The sequence below is a fragment of the Penicillium pulvis genome (genome assembly GCF_028828015.1).
Source record: "Penicillium pulvis strain IBT 33274 chromosome Unknown scaffold_8_segment0_segment0, whole genome shotgun sequence".
NCBI lineage: Eukaryota > Fungi > Ascomycota > Eurotiomycetes > Eurotiales > Aspergillaceae > Penicillium > Penicillium pulvis.
The window spans coordinates 6,147,104-6,163,750 of NW_026643080.1; the positions used below are offsets into that span (position 1 = coordinate 6,147,104).

At 48.3% G+C, this 16,647-nt stretch overlaps 9 protein-coding genes across 9 annotated transcripts; 4 read left to right on the forward strand and 5 right to left on the reverse strand.

Annotated features, from left to right (window-relative positions):
* Positions 1 to 1,290: 1,290 nt before the first annotated feature.
* On the forward strand, positions 1,291 to 2,745 carry N7503_011730 (ankyrin repeat domain-containing protein; the record flags this gene model as incomplete). Its single annotated transcript, XM_057071276.1, has 1 exon — positions 1,291 to 2,745. One exon carries the CDS (start codon positions 1,291 to 1,293, stop codon positions 2,743 to 2,745), a length of 1,455 nt encoding a protein of 484 aa, XP_056917887.1.
* A 965-nt stretch (positions 2,746 to 3,710) lies between these two features.
* Positions 3,711 to 5,215, forward strand: N7503_011731 (NAD(P)/FAD-dependent oxidoreductase; the record flags this gene model as incomplete). Its single annotated transcript, XM_057071277.1, has 4 exons — positions 3,711 to 3,969; positions 4,016 to 4,302; positions 4,360 to 4,939; positions 4,989 to 5,215. 4 exons carry the CDS (start codon positions 3,711 to 3,713, stop codon positions 5,213 to 5,215), a joined length of 1,353 nt encoding a protein of 450 aa, XP_056917888.1.
* A 168-nt stretch (positions 5,216 to 5,383) lies between these two features.
* Positions 5,384 to 6,784, reverse strand: N7503_011732 (pyridoxal phosphate-dependent transferase; the record flags this gene model as incomplete). The annotated part of the gene is made up of 3 exons (XM_057071278.1): positions 5,384 to 5,439; positions 5,499 to 5,604; positions 5,663 to 6,784. The coding sequence occupies 3 exons, from the start codon at positions 6,782 to 6,784 to the stop codon at positions 5,384 to 5,386; spliced, it is 1,284 nt and encodes a 427-aa protein (XP_056917889.1).
* Positions 6,785 to 8,958: 2,174 nt separating this feature from the next.
* Positions 8,959 to 9,502, forward strand: N7503_011733 (YjbQ family protein; the record flags this gene model as incomplete). Its single annotated transcript, XM_057071279.1, has 2 exons — positions 8,959 to 9,234; positions 9,344 to 9,502. 2 exons carry the CDS (start codon positions 8,959 to 8,961, stop codon positions 9,500 to 9,502), a joined length of 435 nt encoding a protein of 144 aa, XP_056917890.1.
* A 304-nt stretch (positions 9,503 to 9,806) lies between these two features.
* N7503_011734 (zinc-finger domain-containing protein) lies at positions 9,807 to 10,612 on the reverse strand (the record flags this gene model as incomplete). Its single annotated transcript, XM_057071280.1, has 3 exons — positions 9,807 to 9,941; positions 10,002 to 10,169; positions 10,256 to 10,612. The coding sequence occupies 3 exons, from the start codon at positions 10,610 to 10,612 to the stop codon at positions 9,807 to 9,809; spliced, it is 660 nt and encodes a 219-aa protein (XP_056917891.1).
* A 272-nt stretch (positions 10,613 to 10,884) lies between these two features.
* On the forward strand, positions 10,885 to 11,653 carry N7503_011735 (uncharacterized protein; the record flags this gene model as incomplete). Its single annotated transcript, XM_057071281.1, has 3 exons — positions 10,885 to 10,956; positions 11,006 to 11,365; positions 11,417 to 11,653. The coding sequence occupies 3 exons, from the start codon at positions 10,885 to 10,887 to the stop codon at positions 11,651 to 11,653; spliced, it is 669 nt and encodes a 222-aa protein (XP_056917892.1).
* Positions 11,654 to 11,972: 319 nt separating this feature from the next.
* Positions 11,973 to 12,788, reverse strand: N7503_011736 (putative dephospho-CoA kinase; the record flags this gene model as incomplete). The annotated part of the gene is made up of 1 exon (XM_057071282.1): positions 11,973 to 12,788. One exon carries the CDS (start codon positions 12,786 to 12,788, stop codon positions 11,973 to 11,975), a length of 816 nt encoding a protein of 271 aa, XP_056917893.1.
* Positions 12,789 to 13,275: 487 nt separating this feature from the next.
* Positions 13,276 to 14,429, reverse strand: N7503_011737 (DUF3431 domain-containing protein; the record flags this gene model as incomplete). Its single annotated transcript, XM_057071283.1, has 3 exons — positions 13,276 to 13,484; positions 13,543 to 13,985; positions 14,047 to 14,429. The coding sequence occupies 3 exons, from the start codon at positions 14,427 to 14,429 to the stop codon at positions 13,276 to 13,278; spliced, it is 1,035 nt and encodes a 344-aa protein (XP_056917894.1).
* A 360-nt stretch (positions 14,430 to 14,789) lies between these two features.
* Positions 14,790 to 15,844, reverse strand: N7503_011738 (lipase family protein; the record flags this gene model as incomplete). Its single annotated transcript, XM_057071284.1, has 4 exons — positions 14,790 to 15,089; positions 15,140 to 15,476; positions 15,528 to 15,699; positions 15,760 to 15,844. 4 exons carry the CDS (start codon positions 15,842 to 15,844, stop codon positions 14,790 to 14,792), a joined length of 894 nt encoding a protein of 297 aa, XP_056917895.1.
* Positions 15,845 to 16,647: the final 803 nt, after the last annotated feature.

Here is a 16,647-nt window from a genome sequence, read left to right on the forward strand (position 1 = left end):
GAAGTATTCGCGTTAAACTAAAACATGCGTCTACTAAACACGCAAAATTCGGAAACGGGCGACTTTACAATCCAAGAATTCACGGACTATGAAATACCGCTATACGCTATTTTATCACATACTTGGTCAGAGGGGGAAGTTAGTTTTCAGGAAATTAACAAGGCCAGCGCAAAGCAAAAGAGCGGATACGAGAAAATCACGCAATGCTGCCTCTTAGCCAAATCACATGGCTATGAGTACGCTTGGATTGATACTTGTTGCATTGATAAGACAAGCAGTGCCGAACTGTCGGAGGCAATCAATTCCATGTACCTTTGGTACCAAAACGCCGAGGTGTGCTACACATATCTTGCGGACGTACAATCCAAAGACGATATCCCAAAGAGCAAGTGGCTTACTAGGGGCTGGACCCTTCAAGAGTTGATTGCTCCATCAAGAGTTATTTTTCTTAACAAGAATTGGGAAATACTAGGAGAAAAAGCAGATCTTCTAGATGAGATATCTAAATGCACAGGTATCCCTATTGGTATCCTATCGGGAGAAGAAGACCTTGAAACATCTAGCGTCGCTCAGAGAATGTCATGGGCTGCAAAAAGACAGACTTCTAGGATTGAGGACCGCGCCTATTCTCTAATGGGTATATTCAACGTCAACATGCCACTGATATACGGGGAAGGAGAAACCGCCTTTATTAGACTTCAGGAGGAGATCATGCGGATCTCGCATGATAATAGTATCTTCGCATGGTCGTCTCCCGATAACCGCGGCGGACTTCTTGCCACCTCCCCAACCGCGTTCGCCCACTGCCATAGTATCATCCGATCCAATGCATTCAGTGCTCTTGGCAGCTCTTTTACTATGAGTAATAGAGGGGTTCATTTGGACCTACCCTTCATAGGAATGGGAGGCAAAGGCCTAGGGCTCGCAATTCTCGACTGCAAAGAGAAAAGCGGGGGAGATAGGTTGATCGCCATCTATTTAAGAGACTATTTCTTAACCATGAGACAGTTCAAGAGGGTTCAAAGTGAAAGCATTGAACAACTTGATCTCAAAATGTTTATACCATCTCAATACCCCATGAGAAGTATTTGTGTCCAAGCTGGTCGCCCAACGCGTGCAAGAAAGCCAAATGGCGTGAGACTAGATAGCGTCTTTCCAGAACAGATCTGCCTTGATGACAGAATATCACGATTGGTCAAAAATCCAGCCGCAGCACTATCAAAAGCCGCGAAGACAGGGCAAGAGGACCTTGTATGGTTGCTATTGACACGAAGTGACGCTGGCATAGAAATGATCGATCAGCATGGCCGAACACCTTTATCGGGGGCCGCAGAGGACGGGCAGGAGGTTAGTGTCAAGCTGCTTCTTGATAGAGGTGCCATAATCGAGACAAAGGAAAACTTCGGCCAGACACCACTATCACAGGCCGCGGCGAATGGGCATATCCATATTGTCAAGCTGCTTCTTGACAGAGGTGCCACAATCGAGACACAAAATAATCACGGCCAGACACCGCTATTACGGGCCGCGGAAAACGGGCATAATGATACTGTCAAGCTACTTCTTGATCGAGGCGCTATAGTTGAGACACATGACAACTTCGGGCAGACACCACTATCAAGAGCCGCGGAAAATGGGTATCAGGATATTGTTAAGCTGCTTCTTGGTATAGGCGCCACATTTGAGACACAGAATAATTCTAGCCAGACACCGCTATCACAGGCCGCGGCGAATGGGCATACGAATGTTGTCAAGCTGCTTCTTGATAGAGGCGCCACAGTCGAGACACAGGATAAATCTGGTCAGACAGCGCTATTACAGGCCGCGGCGAACGGTCACATCCATATTGTCAAGCTGCTTCTTGATAGAAGCGCTATGGTCGAGACACGGGATAAGTCCGGTCAGACACCGCTATTACAGGCCGCGGCGAACGGACATACCGATACTGTCAATCTGCTTCTTGATAGAGGCGCCACAGTCGAGACACAGGATAAAACCGGTCAGACACCGCTATTACAGGCCGCGACGAACGGTCATATCCATATTGTCATGCTGCTTCTTGATAGAGGCAGCATAGTCGAGATACAGGATAACTTCGGGCAGACACCGCTATCACGGGCCATAGAGAGAGGACTTAAGGATGTTGTCAATATGCTTCTAAATAGAGGCGCTACAATCGAGACACAGAACAACTACGGCCAGACATCGCTATCACAGGCCGCAGCGAGCGGGCATAAGGATATTGTCAAGCTACTTCTTGATAGAGGTTCCACAGTCGAGATGCAGAACAAGTACGGCCAGACATCGCTATCACAGGCCGCGGCGAACGGGCATAAGGATGTTGTCAAGCTACTTCTAGATAGAAGCGCTATAATCGAGACAAGGGATCAGTCCGGTCAGACACCGCTATTACAGGCCACGGCGAACGGACATGAGGATATTGTTAAGCTGCTTCTAAATAGAGGCGCTATAATCGAGACAAAGGACAACTCCGGCCAGACACCGCTATCACGGGCCGCAGAGAATGGGCGTGAGAATATCATCAAGCTACTACTTGATAGAGGCGCCACGATCGACACACAGGACAAGTACGGCCAGACACCGCTGTCGTACGCGGCAGAGAAAGGGCTTGACGATATTGTCAAGCTGCTTCTTGATAGAGATTTCACAGTCGAGACACAAGACAAGTACGGCCAGACACCGCTATCACGGGTCGCGGAGAATGTGTCTTGTCAAGCTGCTTGAAGGGAAACAAATAAGTGAGACTACACATTGTCATGGGAAATACGATATGACCCATTGTAAGTATAACCAGACGCGTGCTTGTAGACGAAGGCTGATGAAAGAAGAACGTAGTTGAACAGAATGATGACTTACTTTTTTCGGATTGCGAGTAGTATTTGAGGGAATTCAACGATTCAAAGCGATGCGATAAATTGATAGGGGCTATAAGTATAGATTATTCTCCGATAGATACGGCATTAGATGTAGAATTGTGTAGTGAAGGAATGTTAGGGTAGTGGCAACGAGGTACGCTAATATCAGTGTGGCTGATTATAATTAAGTAACGTATAGTTAATGACGGCATGTAACGTTTGCGAGGCGAGGTCCTAGCTAGTTGTTATTCGGAGCTTGAAGAGGATCGTCTTCCAAGGTTGGTATAAGGGAACAACCAACTAATAAGCACGAGATCGAGACTCATGTATCCTGTATCAATTATTGGGAACAAGCCTTTGAAGTCCAGAAGGATAACTCATTCGAAAAAAATACTATACTTAAAAGCCTCACCACAGCTGAGAAATTTACTGCTGCCAACGTGATTCCCTACCGAGCCGGCCACCCCAAAACATATAGTAAATCTGATCAGTTACGGCTTTATTTCTCAGCATTCATAGCTTCTTTAAGATTCAATTTATAGACAGATATTCTTCATACTATCCAAAGCTTACCTCCGGGGTTTCATCAATGTCTATCAGTGGAGGGTTTGTCTGTCGAAACTCTTACGGTCCGAGATCATGCTAAACTGCTTTGGGTATGGGTAATATTAGTGAGAAGAGGGGCTATTTAATAGTCAGCCTCTCTATCACACATCACATCTGCATGTCCTTTCACCCCTCTAGACTATTCCAGGACTTCAGAACCTTGGCATAAAGGAATCTGCTTTCTGGCTCATATCTCGCTGCTCCTACAATTCAAGTTGCGAGACAAGCATGTCTTCGACAACCAAAGACAGAGGCTTCCCAGCTGAGAACCCTTTATCATCATACTGGCTCCAAAATCCCCATCAGCTGGCAGCTTTTCGTTCATCGGACAAAGTGCCAGATCAATGCGACATAGCCATCATTGGCACTGGCCTAGCTGGCGTAGCCACAGCATACCACATTCTTTCAGACCCAGACCTCAAAACCAAGCCGAGCATTGTCTTACTCGAGGCTCGTCAAGCTTGTACAGGAGCGACTGGGCGCAATGGTAAGAGCACCAATCTCTTTCGGTTTACTTGCTAATCGGCTATAAGGAGGTCATCTCAAATTGGCCCCTTGGGTCGCGCGGCGGGTTGGGGCCCAATACGGACCTAGTGCGGCGGCAGAGGTTGTTGCCTACCAACTTGATCAGCTTGCTGCTCTCAAAGGGGTGATTGAGAAGGAAATGATCGACTGTGAATTTAATCTGACGCGCTCTTTCGATGTCTTTTTTGATGAAGATCATTCCCGGGAGATGCAGGAGTTTGTGTCTACTCAGCAAGCGGAGGGGGCTCCATGGGCTCAGCATATGACATGGATTGACGCTTCCGAGTCGGAAAAGGTACATGTTCAGCTACCTGGTGAGCTAATGCATTGGTTCTAATATTCTATTTTCCAGGTCACTGGTATCAAAAACAGTAAAGGCGCGATAAGCGTGCCTGCTGTCTCTCTTTGGCCATACAAACTAGTCACGGCTTTGCTATCAAAAGTGGTAGAACTTGGCAGCACACTCTTCACCGAAACTTGTGTTACAGAAGTAGAAGAACTGCCCGGCCAAACAAGGTTGACCACCTCAAGGGGAGTACTAAACGCCAAAAAGACCATATTCGCGACCAATGCCTACACTACAGCTATATTACCGCAGTACAAGGGCGTCATTACCCCCTTCAAAGGCCAGAACTCGCATCTGTCTCCTTCGCCATCTTTCAAAGTGCCCAAGTTCCTTGACCATACCTATAACCTACACTTTGACAATAAGTATGCGGATTATCTCAATCCAAGGCCGGATCATACGATTATCCTTGGGGGTGCGAAGTGGACTTACGAAGATAAACTTGATCGGGCGAAATGGTGGAACTGCACTGATGATACAACATTAATCAACGATGCTGCCACAGAGCACTTTGACTCTGTCATGGCGGATCATTTCCTTGGATGGGAGAATGCTGAGGCACACCATGACTTCGTCTGGACTGGAAGTAAGAGACCTTCACTGTACCTGGCTGGTATGTGCTAATATGCCAATAGTCATGGGCGAGACCCCAGATGCTATGCCTCATGTGGGAATGGTCCCAGGCTCGAGAAACCAGTGGATCTTGGCTGGTTTCAATGGCGCTGGGATGACCATGATATTCACTACTGCAAAAGCCGTTTCTAAGATGATTTTGCATGAGGTTGTATATGAAGACACGGATCTACCACGCTTATTCAAGACGACGGCTGAACGGTTGACGGTCAAGAACCCTGGCTTCTAGGATAGAGATGCTTTTCAAGGCTAGGCCCGTACCAAATTGAAAACAAAAAATGTTTCCAAATGCCTGTGACTATTCGGCTGGTTTTCTGTGATAGAATACATGTCATTTATTGATATTTCGCTTCTATATTGTTATTTTTATCTATTCCCAGGCCCGTCGAGTCACAAGTCACCGTACGACATCGTCTATGCCCTTCGCAACGTACTTCACGTTGCTTTCGTTTACTTTGGATCTGGTCAGCAACTATTTTCGAGCAATGATTTCATATGTGAACAAGACTTACAGCCTGAGATTGAGATGCGGCCGGATCTCAGCATGTAGATATGATGCTTTGATCTGATTTTGGAGACCTGCTCTTCCGACAGTCCAACGTAGGTGAACATTCCAATCTGATATATGTCAGTTGTCGTAAAGCCAGCAGAGATTATAGTCAGTATAGCGACTAACCTGTTTCAGAATATGGGTCCAATCGCCAGGAGTTTGCAGCCTAATCAGCTCATCAAAAAGAGCCTGTCGCATCTGTCGAATTCTTTCGCTCATCGTCACGAGATCCTCATACCACTTTTCCCTGAGAGATTCATTCCCCAGAACAGTCCGCACAATCTCTGAGCCACCCCTCGGCGCCATAGAATATTCTCCCCGGACAAGGTGACAAAGGTTCGACAGAAGGTTCTGAGGAACATCCTCACTGGCAGTGGAAGTCACAACATGCAAAGCCCCGACACGTTGTCCATAAAGCCCAAAGTTCTTCGAGAATGACTGAGCCACACAGAACTCCAGTCGGGGATTATAGCTGAAGAAATGACGGATAGCCCACGCATCTTGCTCTAGATTTCCGGATGCAAAGCCTTGATAGGCGAGATCGAAGAAAGGTATCAGGCCCTTCGCCTTGCACAGTTCAGCTAATATCTTCCACTGTTCCTTCGTTGGATCTGCACCGGTAGGGTTATGAGCGCAGGCATGAAGAATGACAACATCATCTTTGTTGGCAGATGACAATGTCCGGAACGTTCCTTCGAAATCAAACGACTTGGTAGCGCTGTCGTAGTAAGGATAGCTCTTCCTTTGAACTCCAGCCAACTCCCAAATTGTATGATGATTTGCCCAAGTGGGATCAGGAACCCACACGCATCCTGGTCGTAAGTTTCGAGCTAGAAGCTCCGCGCCGAGTCTGTTTGCGCCTGTGCCTGAGACTGTCTGGATGGAAACGACACGGCTTTTGTTTTCTTCCGCCTGTGCTTGTTTTTCCAGGTCGAAGCCAAATACAAGATTGGAAGCTAATCGAAGAAATTCTCTGTCTCCTTGAATAGTGAGGTATTCGTGTCGGCTCACATCACTTGCTTGATGAAGTTGTTTTTCGGCTTCCTCGACCACTCGCAATGGCCATGGTGATCCGTCGGATGTACGGTAAACGCCGATACCCAAGTTGACTTTATCGGGATATGTATCTTGGATGTATGCTCCGTTCACTGCGAATGGTTCATCGGCAGGAGTTGGACAAAGGCTAGAGAATAGCGAGTCTCTTACACCGTTATCTTTGATGGCTGACGGGTCGGATATGGAGCCCATGGTCACACAGTATGAAGTTTTGTTTGTAAATCCTGTGAGTTAAAGATTTTGAGAAATAGTAAATGCCGAAAGTAATTTATAGTGATAGTTGGATCTGGCTGGGGCTTGTCCAAATAACCGTTGATTTCAAGATATCCGGTGATAGCCGTTTTGTTCCGGCCCACAATGATAGATGCCTTTCGTAACCATTTCAGTTATCCGTAAAAAAGACCTGTCTGATCGAATGCCTCTTGAGTCTTTTTTGATAAATCTTTGTGAGCGTCTGAGCTACAACTCTACCTTCTCATGAAAAAGCCCTTACGATCCGTTCCTGTGGTGGCTTCTTAGTGTAATGGCTTGTTTGTCTAGAAATTGCTCCTGAGGTCTCTGCATATTTGGAAAACCCGAGAGTTGCACCCGAAATTAGAGTCTTCTATATGACCCCGCTCTTGTGCTTTCGATGTCTTCCAAATAATTCGCCATTCAAATCGTGTGGTTGAAGATAAGACTACTTGAGTTGAGGGCGTTATGTGGTCTGGCTAGATTAAAGTTTAGCTGGCAGCCCTACGGCTCCTTGAGGGGTCCTAGAACATATTATTGTGATTCAGCCTGGAAAAAGATCTCACATTATTAGCCGAACTTTATTCTAGCATTCTACCACTCAAATTCTCCCGGCAAATTCTCTTTAACAGAAGAATGCGACGTGGTCCTGAGCTTATACTTGTGGCTTGAATAAGTTACCATACAAGAAAGTGTGCTTCTAAACTCTTGGCCAACAGCTTATCTATGTGCACCCAGTTTGGCATGAATAGCCGGGGTCATATGATCGAAGAAACTGCCGGGGTGATCTCACCAGGTATGGGGATAAAGGAGCAGCGGTGAATCAGATCGAAAAGTAAGATATGAACGCCAAAAGCAAGGAAATCACGGCTCATTCGAGATATACGTGCATAGCAATAAGATATTTTCATGGGTGGCACGGCGAATAGCCTATATTTATTGAAGATTATAACAACTAACCGGAGACTTGGAATACACTTAAGTACACTGTGCATGACAATCCAGGTTGCATCATGGTCCAAATGGTCGAAGTGCAGCCAGGCGCAAGATCTAAGGATACTCCTGGGCTTATTTTGGGTGCGTTTTTCTGTCTCCTCAAATAAGAACCCAAGGACTCCCCAGGTTGTCATAAGAGGCTCAAGGCGAGTATTTACTAAGCCGAGAGTTGGTGGAGTGGGTCAAGTTCGCGTTTCCTTTAACTTACCCCCAGCGCAGGAGTTCCTGATGTGCTGCAATACCATTGGTTTCCTCGATTCGTCATAACAAAATCCCCTGGTTAAACATATCAGGAGTCTATTGAGTATCATCATTTCAACCCAATTATGCTCTATTCTTGTTAAATCTAACTTCTGTTGGTAGAACCTGGAGGTTTTATATAGTGGGAAGAAGTAAATATGGATCCTCCATGCCCAGGTGTGTGAAGGGCGTTGAAGTGGAAGAGTTTGATCGTCGCATGCAAGAGATATATCTGAAAGTGGGCTTGGGCGTCGGATATTTCAATGAAGGCGCTATTGTTTTAGACTTTTTGTGCTAATTCATATGTATCACTTTCTACAGTAGGATACCTAACCTTCTTGACCAACTGCATCAACACAGCTTCAGTAATCATGTAAGCTAGAGTATACTCCATTCGGATTCGATCTTGCGCAAGTATATACAAAGACTTGACTCGGGGGTCTTCAGGTAATCCTCCTCGGGCTCTTCCTCCATTGTCGTTGCAGTACACTGGTGAGACGCTTCATAACTGATCCCAGAATCAATTCCGGCTTGCATAGGTGAGTGATTGCCGACATAGAGGAGCATATTTATCGGTAGCATTGCACGTCGTCAATGAGTGTCCAAAATTTGATTAGCCTCCTTAGCATTGGGATATATAATATTGAATGGAGGAGCCAAGCTTGGAATATATAATTGAATACCGCTATCAATAATTAGACCAAGCTTTGGACAAATACAATCCGTGAGCTTTCTACTCGAGACAATTTAGCTTCGCGCCTTGAATAAAGTGTCCTAAATCCATGAGGTCGGTGAAACTACTACCTTACAGCAGTGACATCAGACCCCACCAACCAAAACCATCTTATTCCGCTCCCCGCCCAAGCTCCAACCTTCAACCTTCCACAATCACCACCAAAATGTCCTGGACACAGAAAACCTTCACACTACCCAGTCGCAGTCGCGGCTCCTACCTCATTACCGATCATGTCTTATCTCAACTCCCCGAGATCCACGACTACAAAGTCGGCATGCTAAACCTGTTCGTGCAGCATACGAGCTGTGCGCTTTCGCTGAACGAAAACTGGGATGATGATGTTCGCGCTGATATGAGTGATGCGCTTGATCGCATTGCGCCCATGGACCGGAAGGGTGAACTTTATCGCCATTCTGCTGAGGGGGAGGATGATATGCCGGTGTGTATACCCCGCGGCTATGATTTATATGCATACGCACCTGAGCAGTAAAGATGGAGGGCTTGGTGGTGTTGATGTGATCCATGTGCTAATGTGCGATGCATTCTAGGCTCATATTAAATCAGCTCTTATTGGTGCTTCGGTGAATATTCCTATTTCAAACGGAGTTTTGGCGACCGGAACCTGGCAGGGTATCTGGTACCTGGAATTCCGGACAAGTCGCCATTCGCGTAAGGTTGTTGCGACTATTCAGGGTCAGAAGTCGTGAATCGATGGTCGGGAGCGTCTATAGTGGAGGGGTTTCCAAGGCTGTAACTGAAGATACGACTTGTGCTGTCATCACAAGTACTCATGACCCATTGCGAGTCCACGGAAATAGAAAACAATCCATCTTGAGCCCATGGGGATTGCTGATACAACTCGACACTTTCCAAGCTCGCATTTGGGCGAACGGCAGATCCATTGATCTATATTTCTGTACACGGCCTCAGGCCCAAAAGAAAAATGAAAATAGTGTAACACACGCGCAACAAAGTAATCAACGCCGACAAAAGGAATCGGATGCTAGTCGTCTACCGCTGCTCCAGACCGCCGGTAGCGGGGGCAACGCGCTGGGTTTCGTTCACCTCGGCAATATCACCGGTGGACTCGAGAGGGTAGCTGGTGGCGGGCAGAGACTTGAGGTAGGCTTTGTGCTTTTCTTGGGCCTGCGATTAATAAGTTAGCGGTGGCTCGGTGTGAGTCTTCTTTTTTCATTTGTCACGTACGAAGGGAAGGCCGCAGTATCCGCAAGTCGCAATCTCGGGCTTGTCAGTGTTGATGAAGACCTTGGGGTGGCCAAGGGGACCACCACCACCGTCACAGCTGACAACCTTGGACTTGGTCCACCGGACGGGTTGCTTGTGAATGAGCTCAATAGCAGCAAGGGGCCGGGGCTAGGTTAATGGTTAGTTTCTGGTTCTCGGACTTCGAAGGAACCGGCCCAATGGATTCAGTTCCACTTGGCCGCAGGTCTGCATACCTGAGTCTGCATGATAGTCTGCTCGAAGCGAGGTCCGGTCATGGCCTTCTCGCGAGGCTGCTGGCTAGACGCCCAAGTGGAAGAGCGGTTCGGGGCCTGGACGCTGCGGATCTGCTCGCCGACGGCGGGGTGCTCGCGGAAGTCGTGGGCCCGCATCTCGGTCAATTCAGCAATGGGAGCGGCATTGCCATCGGGGTCATTGGTAGCGGAGACATTGGGCTTGGGAGCTGGCGGGGAGGGGTCATTGGGTTGCATGCGGTTCTCGTGCAGACGGGGGACGGTCGAGGAGTAGGTACGAGCGGCGAAGCGCGGGACCGAGGAGGCCATAGATGTGAGGCGGCGACTGCAGGACATCATGCTGGGCAGATTGGGTCCTGAGGACGGAGTGGAGTGGGAGTAGACTAGGATGGGATTGCTCGAAGTCGGAGGTTGCAAACTGAATAGTGTAATCCGTGAGGTGTGGTTGGTGGAGTTTCACCGCCTGCCTTACAAAGTAATCTCGAACTGAGACTGGAGCTCGCGGTTTTTCTGCCGCCACATTTTATTCTGCGCTTTACAACAACCGCATCTCACTTTACAATTTTACAAGCTTGTCACCAGCAGCTTGTGCTGGTCTCTTGCTCCAAATTATGCCAGCCTCTATTGGATTGGCTGGAAAGCCAGAAAAGAGCAACATGTCGTCTCGCTTACTTACTATGAAGGTATGCATCGTCACTTTACGAGTTATGGACATAGCTAACGTACATACAGTTCATGCAACGCGCTGCAGCAACTGCTGCTTCGAAGGAAGCGCAGTCCACGTCATCAGATGAGAGCCCACACACCCCCAAGCGCCAACGCAAGTCAATGGAGCACCAAAGCCCTTCGACCCCGCAGGCCGATCTGGATGCTATTGCCGCCGCCATCGCTGCCGAGGAGCAAAAACGACAAGAGGTTATTGCGCGACAGGCTGCAGAGGCCGGTGAAACTCACTGGGTGCTGGATGTACCCGCTGCGAATTCCCCTCCTCCTCAACCCCAGTCCTACGTTATGGCGACTGAGTCTCTAGATATAGAGGATGACCTATCCTTTGGAGGTCGTCGGGGATTCGGCAACTTCAAACGCAAAGTGGTCAGTAAATCGTTCTGCATTCTTTTTTCTGCCATTGCTAATATTTTCCAGCCTGCACAAACTGAAGAGGAGAAAATTGCTGAACAACTCGAGCAATTGTCGCCCGATGATCCTCGCCGTGCTCAAGCTGAGAAAGCCATGGCTGATTTAAAGAGGGCTAAGGCCCAAGAGGCTAGAGCCCCTAAACTGTCTGAAATCACTAGTATTTCAGGCGCTGGTGGTAGGCCCCAACTAATGGGGGCACCCTCATCATCAAAGAAGAAGAAGAAGCGCAAGAGCGACCACTAAGCACATCTCATCAGATGTTTCTTCTCTTGGAGCTTTCAAAAATCAGATATCCTCGGTGTTGGTTGGCATTGGCGTTTTGCATACTCTCGGCGTTTGGGCATGAAAATCATGGGCATTAATTTCCCCAGACTCTCAGTACGAGTCGAAACGAACATATAGATCTTGAATAGCTATTCATTAGCAATAGAAAGAACTATACATATCTATCAGGCTAAAGAGCAACCATTCCGCACCATCTGGCAGTCTAGTATAATATGTAGTGACACAGAACCCCATGTAAAAGCTTTCTCCTACTCATTTCAACGTCCATGGAAACCATCTATAACTTAGCCTTCTCCTCATTCTTCTTCCTCTCCCACCCCTTCTGCGTCGCAAAATTCACAGCCAAATTCCAAACCGCAACACCAACACCCACAGGCGGCGCAACAAGCAAAGCCCAAGCCCACCACTTCGGACTCGAAGCCGCAACATTAGCCATAGCATTCTTGACTTCGCGCTCCAACTCCGTCTTATCAGCATCATTCCAGACAACAACTCCCCTCGCACCCTCCGTCCCCCGGAACTCCGCTTGGGCCGCCTTCAACCTCACATCACCCTGACTGCGCACCCGGTTCTCTGCGTCCTCAGCCGTAAGGTGCGCATCCCGCGCACGTAGACGCGCCATCTGTACAGCGGGGTCATGAACACCAACAACAATGACCGTTCCGCAAATAAGATCCATCCCGCTTTCGAATAAGAGGGGGACGTCTAGGACGACGGCCCATTGGCCGCGGATGTAGTGGTAAACTAGGGCTTTGTATATTTCCCATCGTACGGCTGGATGGATAATTCCATTTAGGACATTGCGGTCGCGTTTGCGTTCTTCTGTTGAACCGAAGACGCGGCGGCCCAGCGCTGGCCGGTTTAAGGGTTGACCATGGGGTGTGTCTGTTGCGGGATCTTGGAGGAGGAGGTCCGGTGTGTTTGGGCCGAAGTAGTTTACTATTGCTTTGTAGCCTGCTGTGCCTGGTTCGACTACCCTGCGGGCGAGGATGTCGGCATCGATTATGGGGAGGTTGTAGGGAGCTGTTGAGAGGAGTGTTGAGACTGTTGATTTGCCTGTGGCTATTGAGCCGGTGAGGCCGATTATGAGCATTTTGTCGTGTGTGAGGACAAAATGAGCTGAGGAGGCGGTTGTTGAGAGGAGAAAGGTTGGAAGCTGATTGCGGGGAGATCCACTACCTCGGTCCGCAAGTTTACGGATTCGGCCTATGATATTGAACTTGGGATCTGAAGGGATTTGAAACAACTTGTAAACACGCTAATATTCAGTTGATGACGTGGTGCTTTTTCCACCCGCTATATACTTCATGTCCTTTTCAAATAGCTTATGTTCCGAGAAGCGAAAACCCTCCACGTCTGTCATGTTACAGATAATCCTCCAACAACTTCCTCAGGCAAGCGCACCATTCTAGGTTCCAGTGCTTGCGGATGCTTGATTTCTGTCAAGGCAACAGGTATATAGAGCCAATTCTGCCGACTCTGCCAGAATACCGCAAATCTGCAGCTACAACATTCCGGTCTCAAACTGATTTTCAACGCCGCACGTTGTACAATATATGTAGCCAAAGGCAAAGTACTACTCATGTCTCAGGAAGGCCATAAGTCGGATCCTGTTCTTGACCCTTCCATCCAAGGAAAGGCCAGCCCTTCGGTAGTGAAGAGAAGGGCGGCAGCACATAGCGATTATCGCATACGGCATCATTAGGACAATTCAAATTGCACAGTCCGAAAACATTACAATAGCAATCACCAGCTGCGGGGCAATGAACAGGTGGTTTGCCGAAGATCACTGATGAAAATAATTGTAAGCGTATGAATACAATGCATGGATGAGCGAAAGAACTTACTGTGCCATGAATACTCCATGATCCGACCACTCAAATCATCCCCTAGACTTGTGTTCGAAAGCCAGACTCGGAATCGCTCATAATCGCTCTTCGGTTTTGCGAGGACTGTATCACGGGTAACACCGAACTGCGCGCAGCACGATACACCCACCTCGTTGGGTATAGGCTCACCCGGGAATAGCTCCGAGAATCCAGTCCTAAAGTACTCGCCCGCATGGACATCGTCACGGTGTGTATCTGTCAGAGGGTGGATTTCCACGGGACAACCGAGTGTCCAGACGCAGCGCAGATTGACGTATCCCATTTTCTGTAGATAGGGAACCTGGAAATTGCGGAGCATGGGGACTCCGTCGTAGTATGGGTCGTCGTTGTGCCATTGGTAGCGCAACGAGTGGATGAATAGCATGATGTCAGGGAGGTTCTCGTAGTTGTCGATGATGTACCTGGTTATTGGATATGATTTAGCACCTGCATTCGCACGGACCTAGATCGCAGTATACGCACGTCAAGTATACCATCGACTCCCGTCCCTTATTCTTAGCCACTGTCAACGGGGCCTTCTTGTCGTCTACCACGTAGATGCTCCGCGACCAGTCCGGGAAGTACTCAGCCAGCCAAGCCGTGTCGTCAGTTTTCATACTGGCCACGATCATATCCTTGCGTTTTCGAATTGCCGGACGAGCCTGCTCGTCTATGGAGTCGGCCTTGGGTTTGGGAGTAGGACGTTGCGCATAGCTCGGTCGGTCATTGTTGACAGCTTTGGTAGGCGACTCGGGGCCTGCGAAGAAGAGGAAGTATAGTGCAAGGACGATGCCGATTGTGATTAGGATAGCTTTGATGCGATTGCGACGGCGCGGACTCTGGGGTCCGCTAGGGGCGAACAACATGGTTGTGTTGAGGTCCAAGCATCTCAGATGTGCATCGTGTGAGTATTAAGGGTGAAAGCTGAAAACGGAATCCGGAGTTGTGTAGCCTAACCCGTATCTGCCTAGTGGGACCTCCCCAATATCTCATGTATTTGAGAAACAGAGGAATATTGGGAATACGAAGCAGAAAAAAAGAATAACATTGAATACGAATATCGATATCCACTCAATTGAAACGTGTTGACGCTAGTTACGCCACAAACTCCAGCCACAACTCGGCCGATCGGTGGGTCAACGGTGACATACAATCCATGTACATAACACTAATTAACCCAATATGTAAAGAATTGGGACACTAAGGACCTATTTTGATCATCCTTTTTAATCACATGCGGTAATCGCCATAAAGTACCACTTGTGAGCAGAGATGCTCTCTTCTGCTTCTCCCGCATTACCATCATTGGAGTTCACACCCACAACTTCCTCGATATCATCGTCAGTCACGGTAACTTCATCGGCGCTGGTAATCCAATATTCTGGACTGGCGTGAGCATAGCCAAGAATCTCTGGAGGAAGACGGGGAACAATGTCATCTGTGTGGGTAGTCCGCCAGAGACTACCTTGTGCGGTCATATACTCAGCCAAAGCATCGTTGCCTACACGAGGTTGGCCATAAGTGTACTAGAAATTATTAGTGGCTACAACTCCAGTGGTGAAACCAATTCACATACCAAGTCCAGTGAGTATCCAGCATTGCGAAGTGCCGTTCCTGCCAAGGCAGCAAGCGCAGCACCCAGACTGTGGCCCGTCACCACAAGCTGATAATCCGAGTATGTGCTCAGCGCAGAGTCGAGCTCGGCCGTTACATCATCTGCGACGGACTCCCAGGCCTTCCAGAAGCCGCTGTGTACATCGCATCCAGTGCAAAGCCCAGTGTCATCGTCGAAGACGAAGTCCAGATTAGCAATCCAGTTGCTGATATCTGTGCTGCCTCGGAAAGACAGCACAATAAGCTCATTGGTCTCGTCTACTGCGATGAATCCGGCAGAGTCTCCATAGTCGTTGGTGCTGCAGATAGTCAGTACTACGGCCTGAGATTGGGGGTTCCGTTACACTTACTCGTCAAATTCGTATAAAGTCGTAGTCGTCGCCGACTGCACGGTAGGACAGTTATCGGCCGAGCAAGTAATCGAATCGCCTGTGCTGGCAGAATCGACGTTGTTCGAACAGTATGCGGCGGCAGAGTACTGAGCAAACAGATAGAGATTATCGTACGTAGTAGAATCAACATCTATCTATGATCTTAGTACTATGTCGTACCGCAAAGAAACCATGTGGTTCCTATACTTACCTCGATTGGTGAACAAATTAGCCGGCATAGCAACAGCCAGTGTTGCAGCCGCACTAACCGCCCATAGACGTGCAAGAGACAACATCGTGAACCGAATATTTAACGGAACCCAAAGGTCAAAACCAGAGGACCAGAGCCGGAACCAGAGGGCGAAGAAGAAAAAACCACAAGGCGCCTGATCCTCTTCTCAACCTGCCCCCATGGATCCTTATATACCGAATGCAGGAACCAATCGCCCCCATCCGCACACACACATTTCCGAGAAAGATGCAACTCAAACCACGGGATCATGCGGACATACGGATGCTTGAGCGGGGTCACGGAGAACCTACGGACTCCTTTGAATCCACAGTTCGAATCAGGCTCGTCGCCCGTTCCTGAAGATATTCGCCATAGTATTGGCATGTGGGAGGCGCTTTTTGGTTGATCGACATTCATGCAGTTCTTCATGCGGTAAGCAGTCAGCATCCTCCCGCCCCCAAAACATGCGGGGAATCATGGCCACGTTTGTCATCTATTGGCTGATCTGTTTCTTTTTATGTACTTCGTAGAGGGGCTGAAGGACTCTCGTTCCTTTGGACGTTGCATACTAGAATCTTTCAAGTGGATCCGTTCATATACAAAATTCTCCGGTTGCCCGTCGTTCCATGGTCAGTCCACTGTTCCTGAGAGGATCATCACGTTTCCCACCCCGCTTTGGGGTAATATCCGAGATTTACACGGGATCATCTGCATGTTTAGTTGGTTGGCCTAGTGGAGTTATAGACGAATGGGAAGATCAAGGAAGCTCTTAGCGTGGAGGGGTATTTGTATACAACGGCGCCCAAACTCTGCCCGCGCGAACTTTATACCAGAAACAGTATTCATCTCCGGAGGCACGTGAGCTAT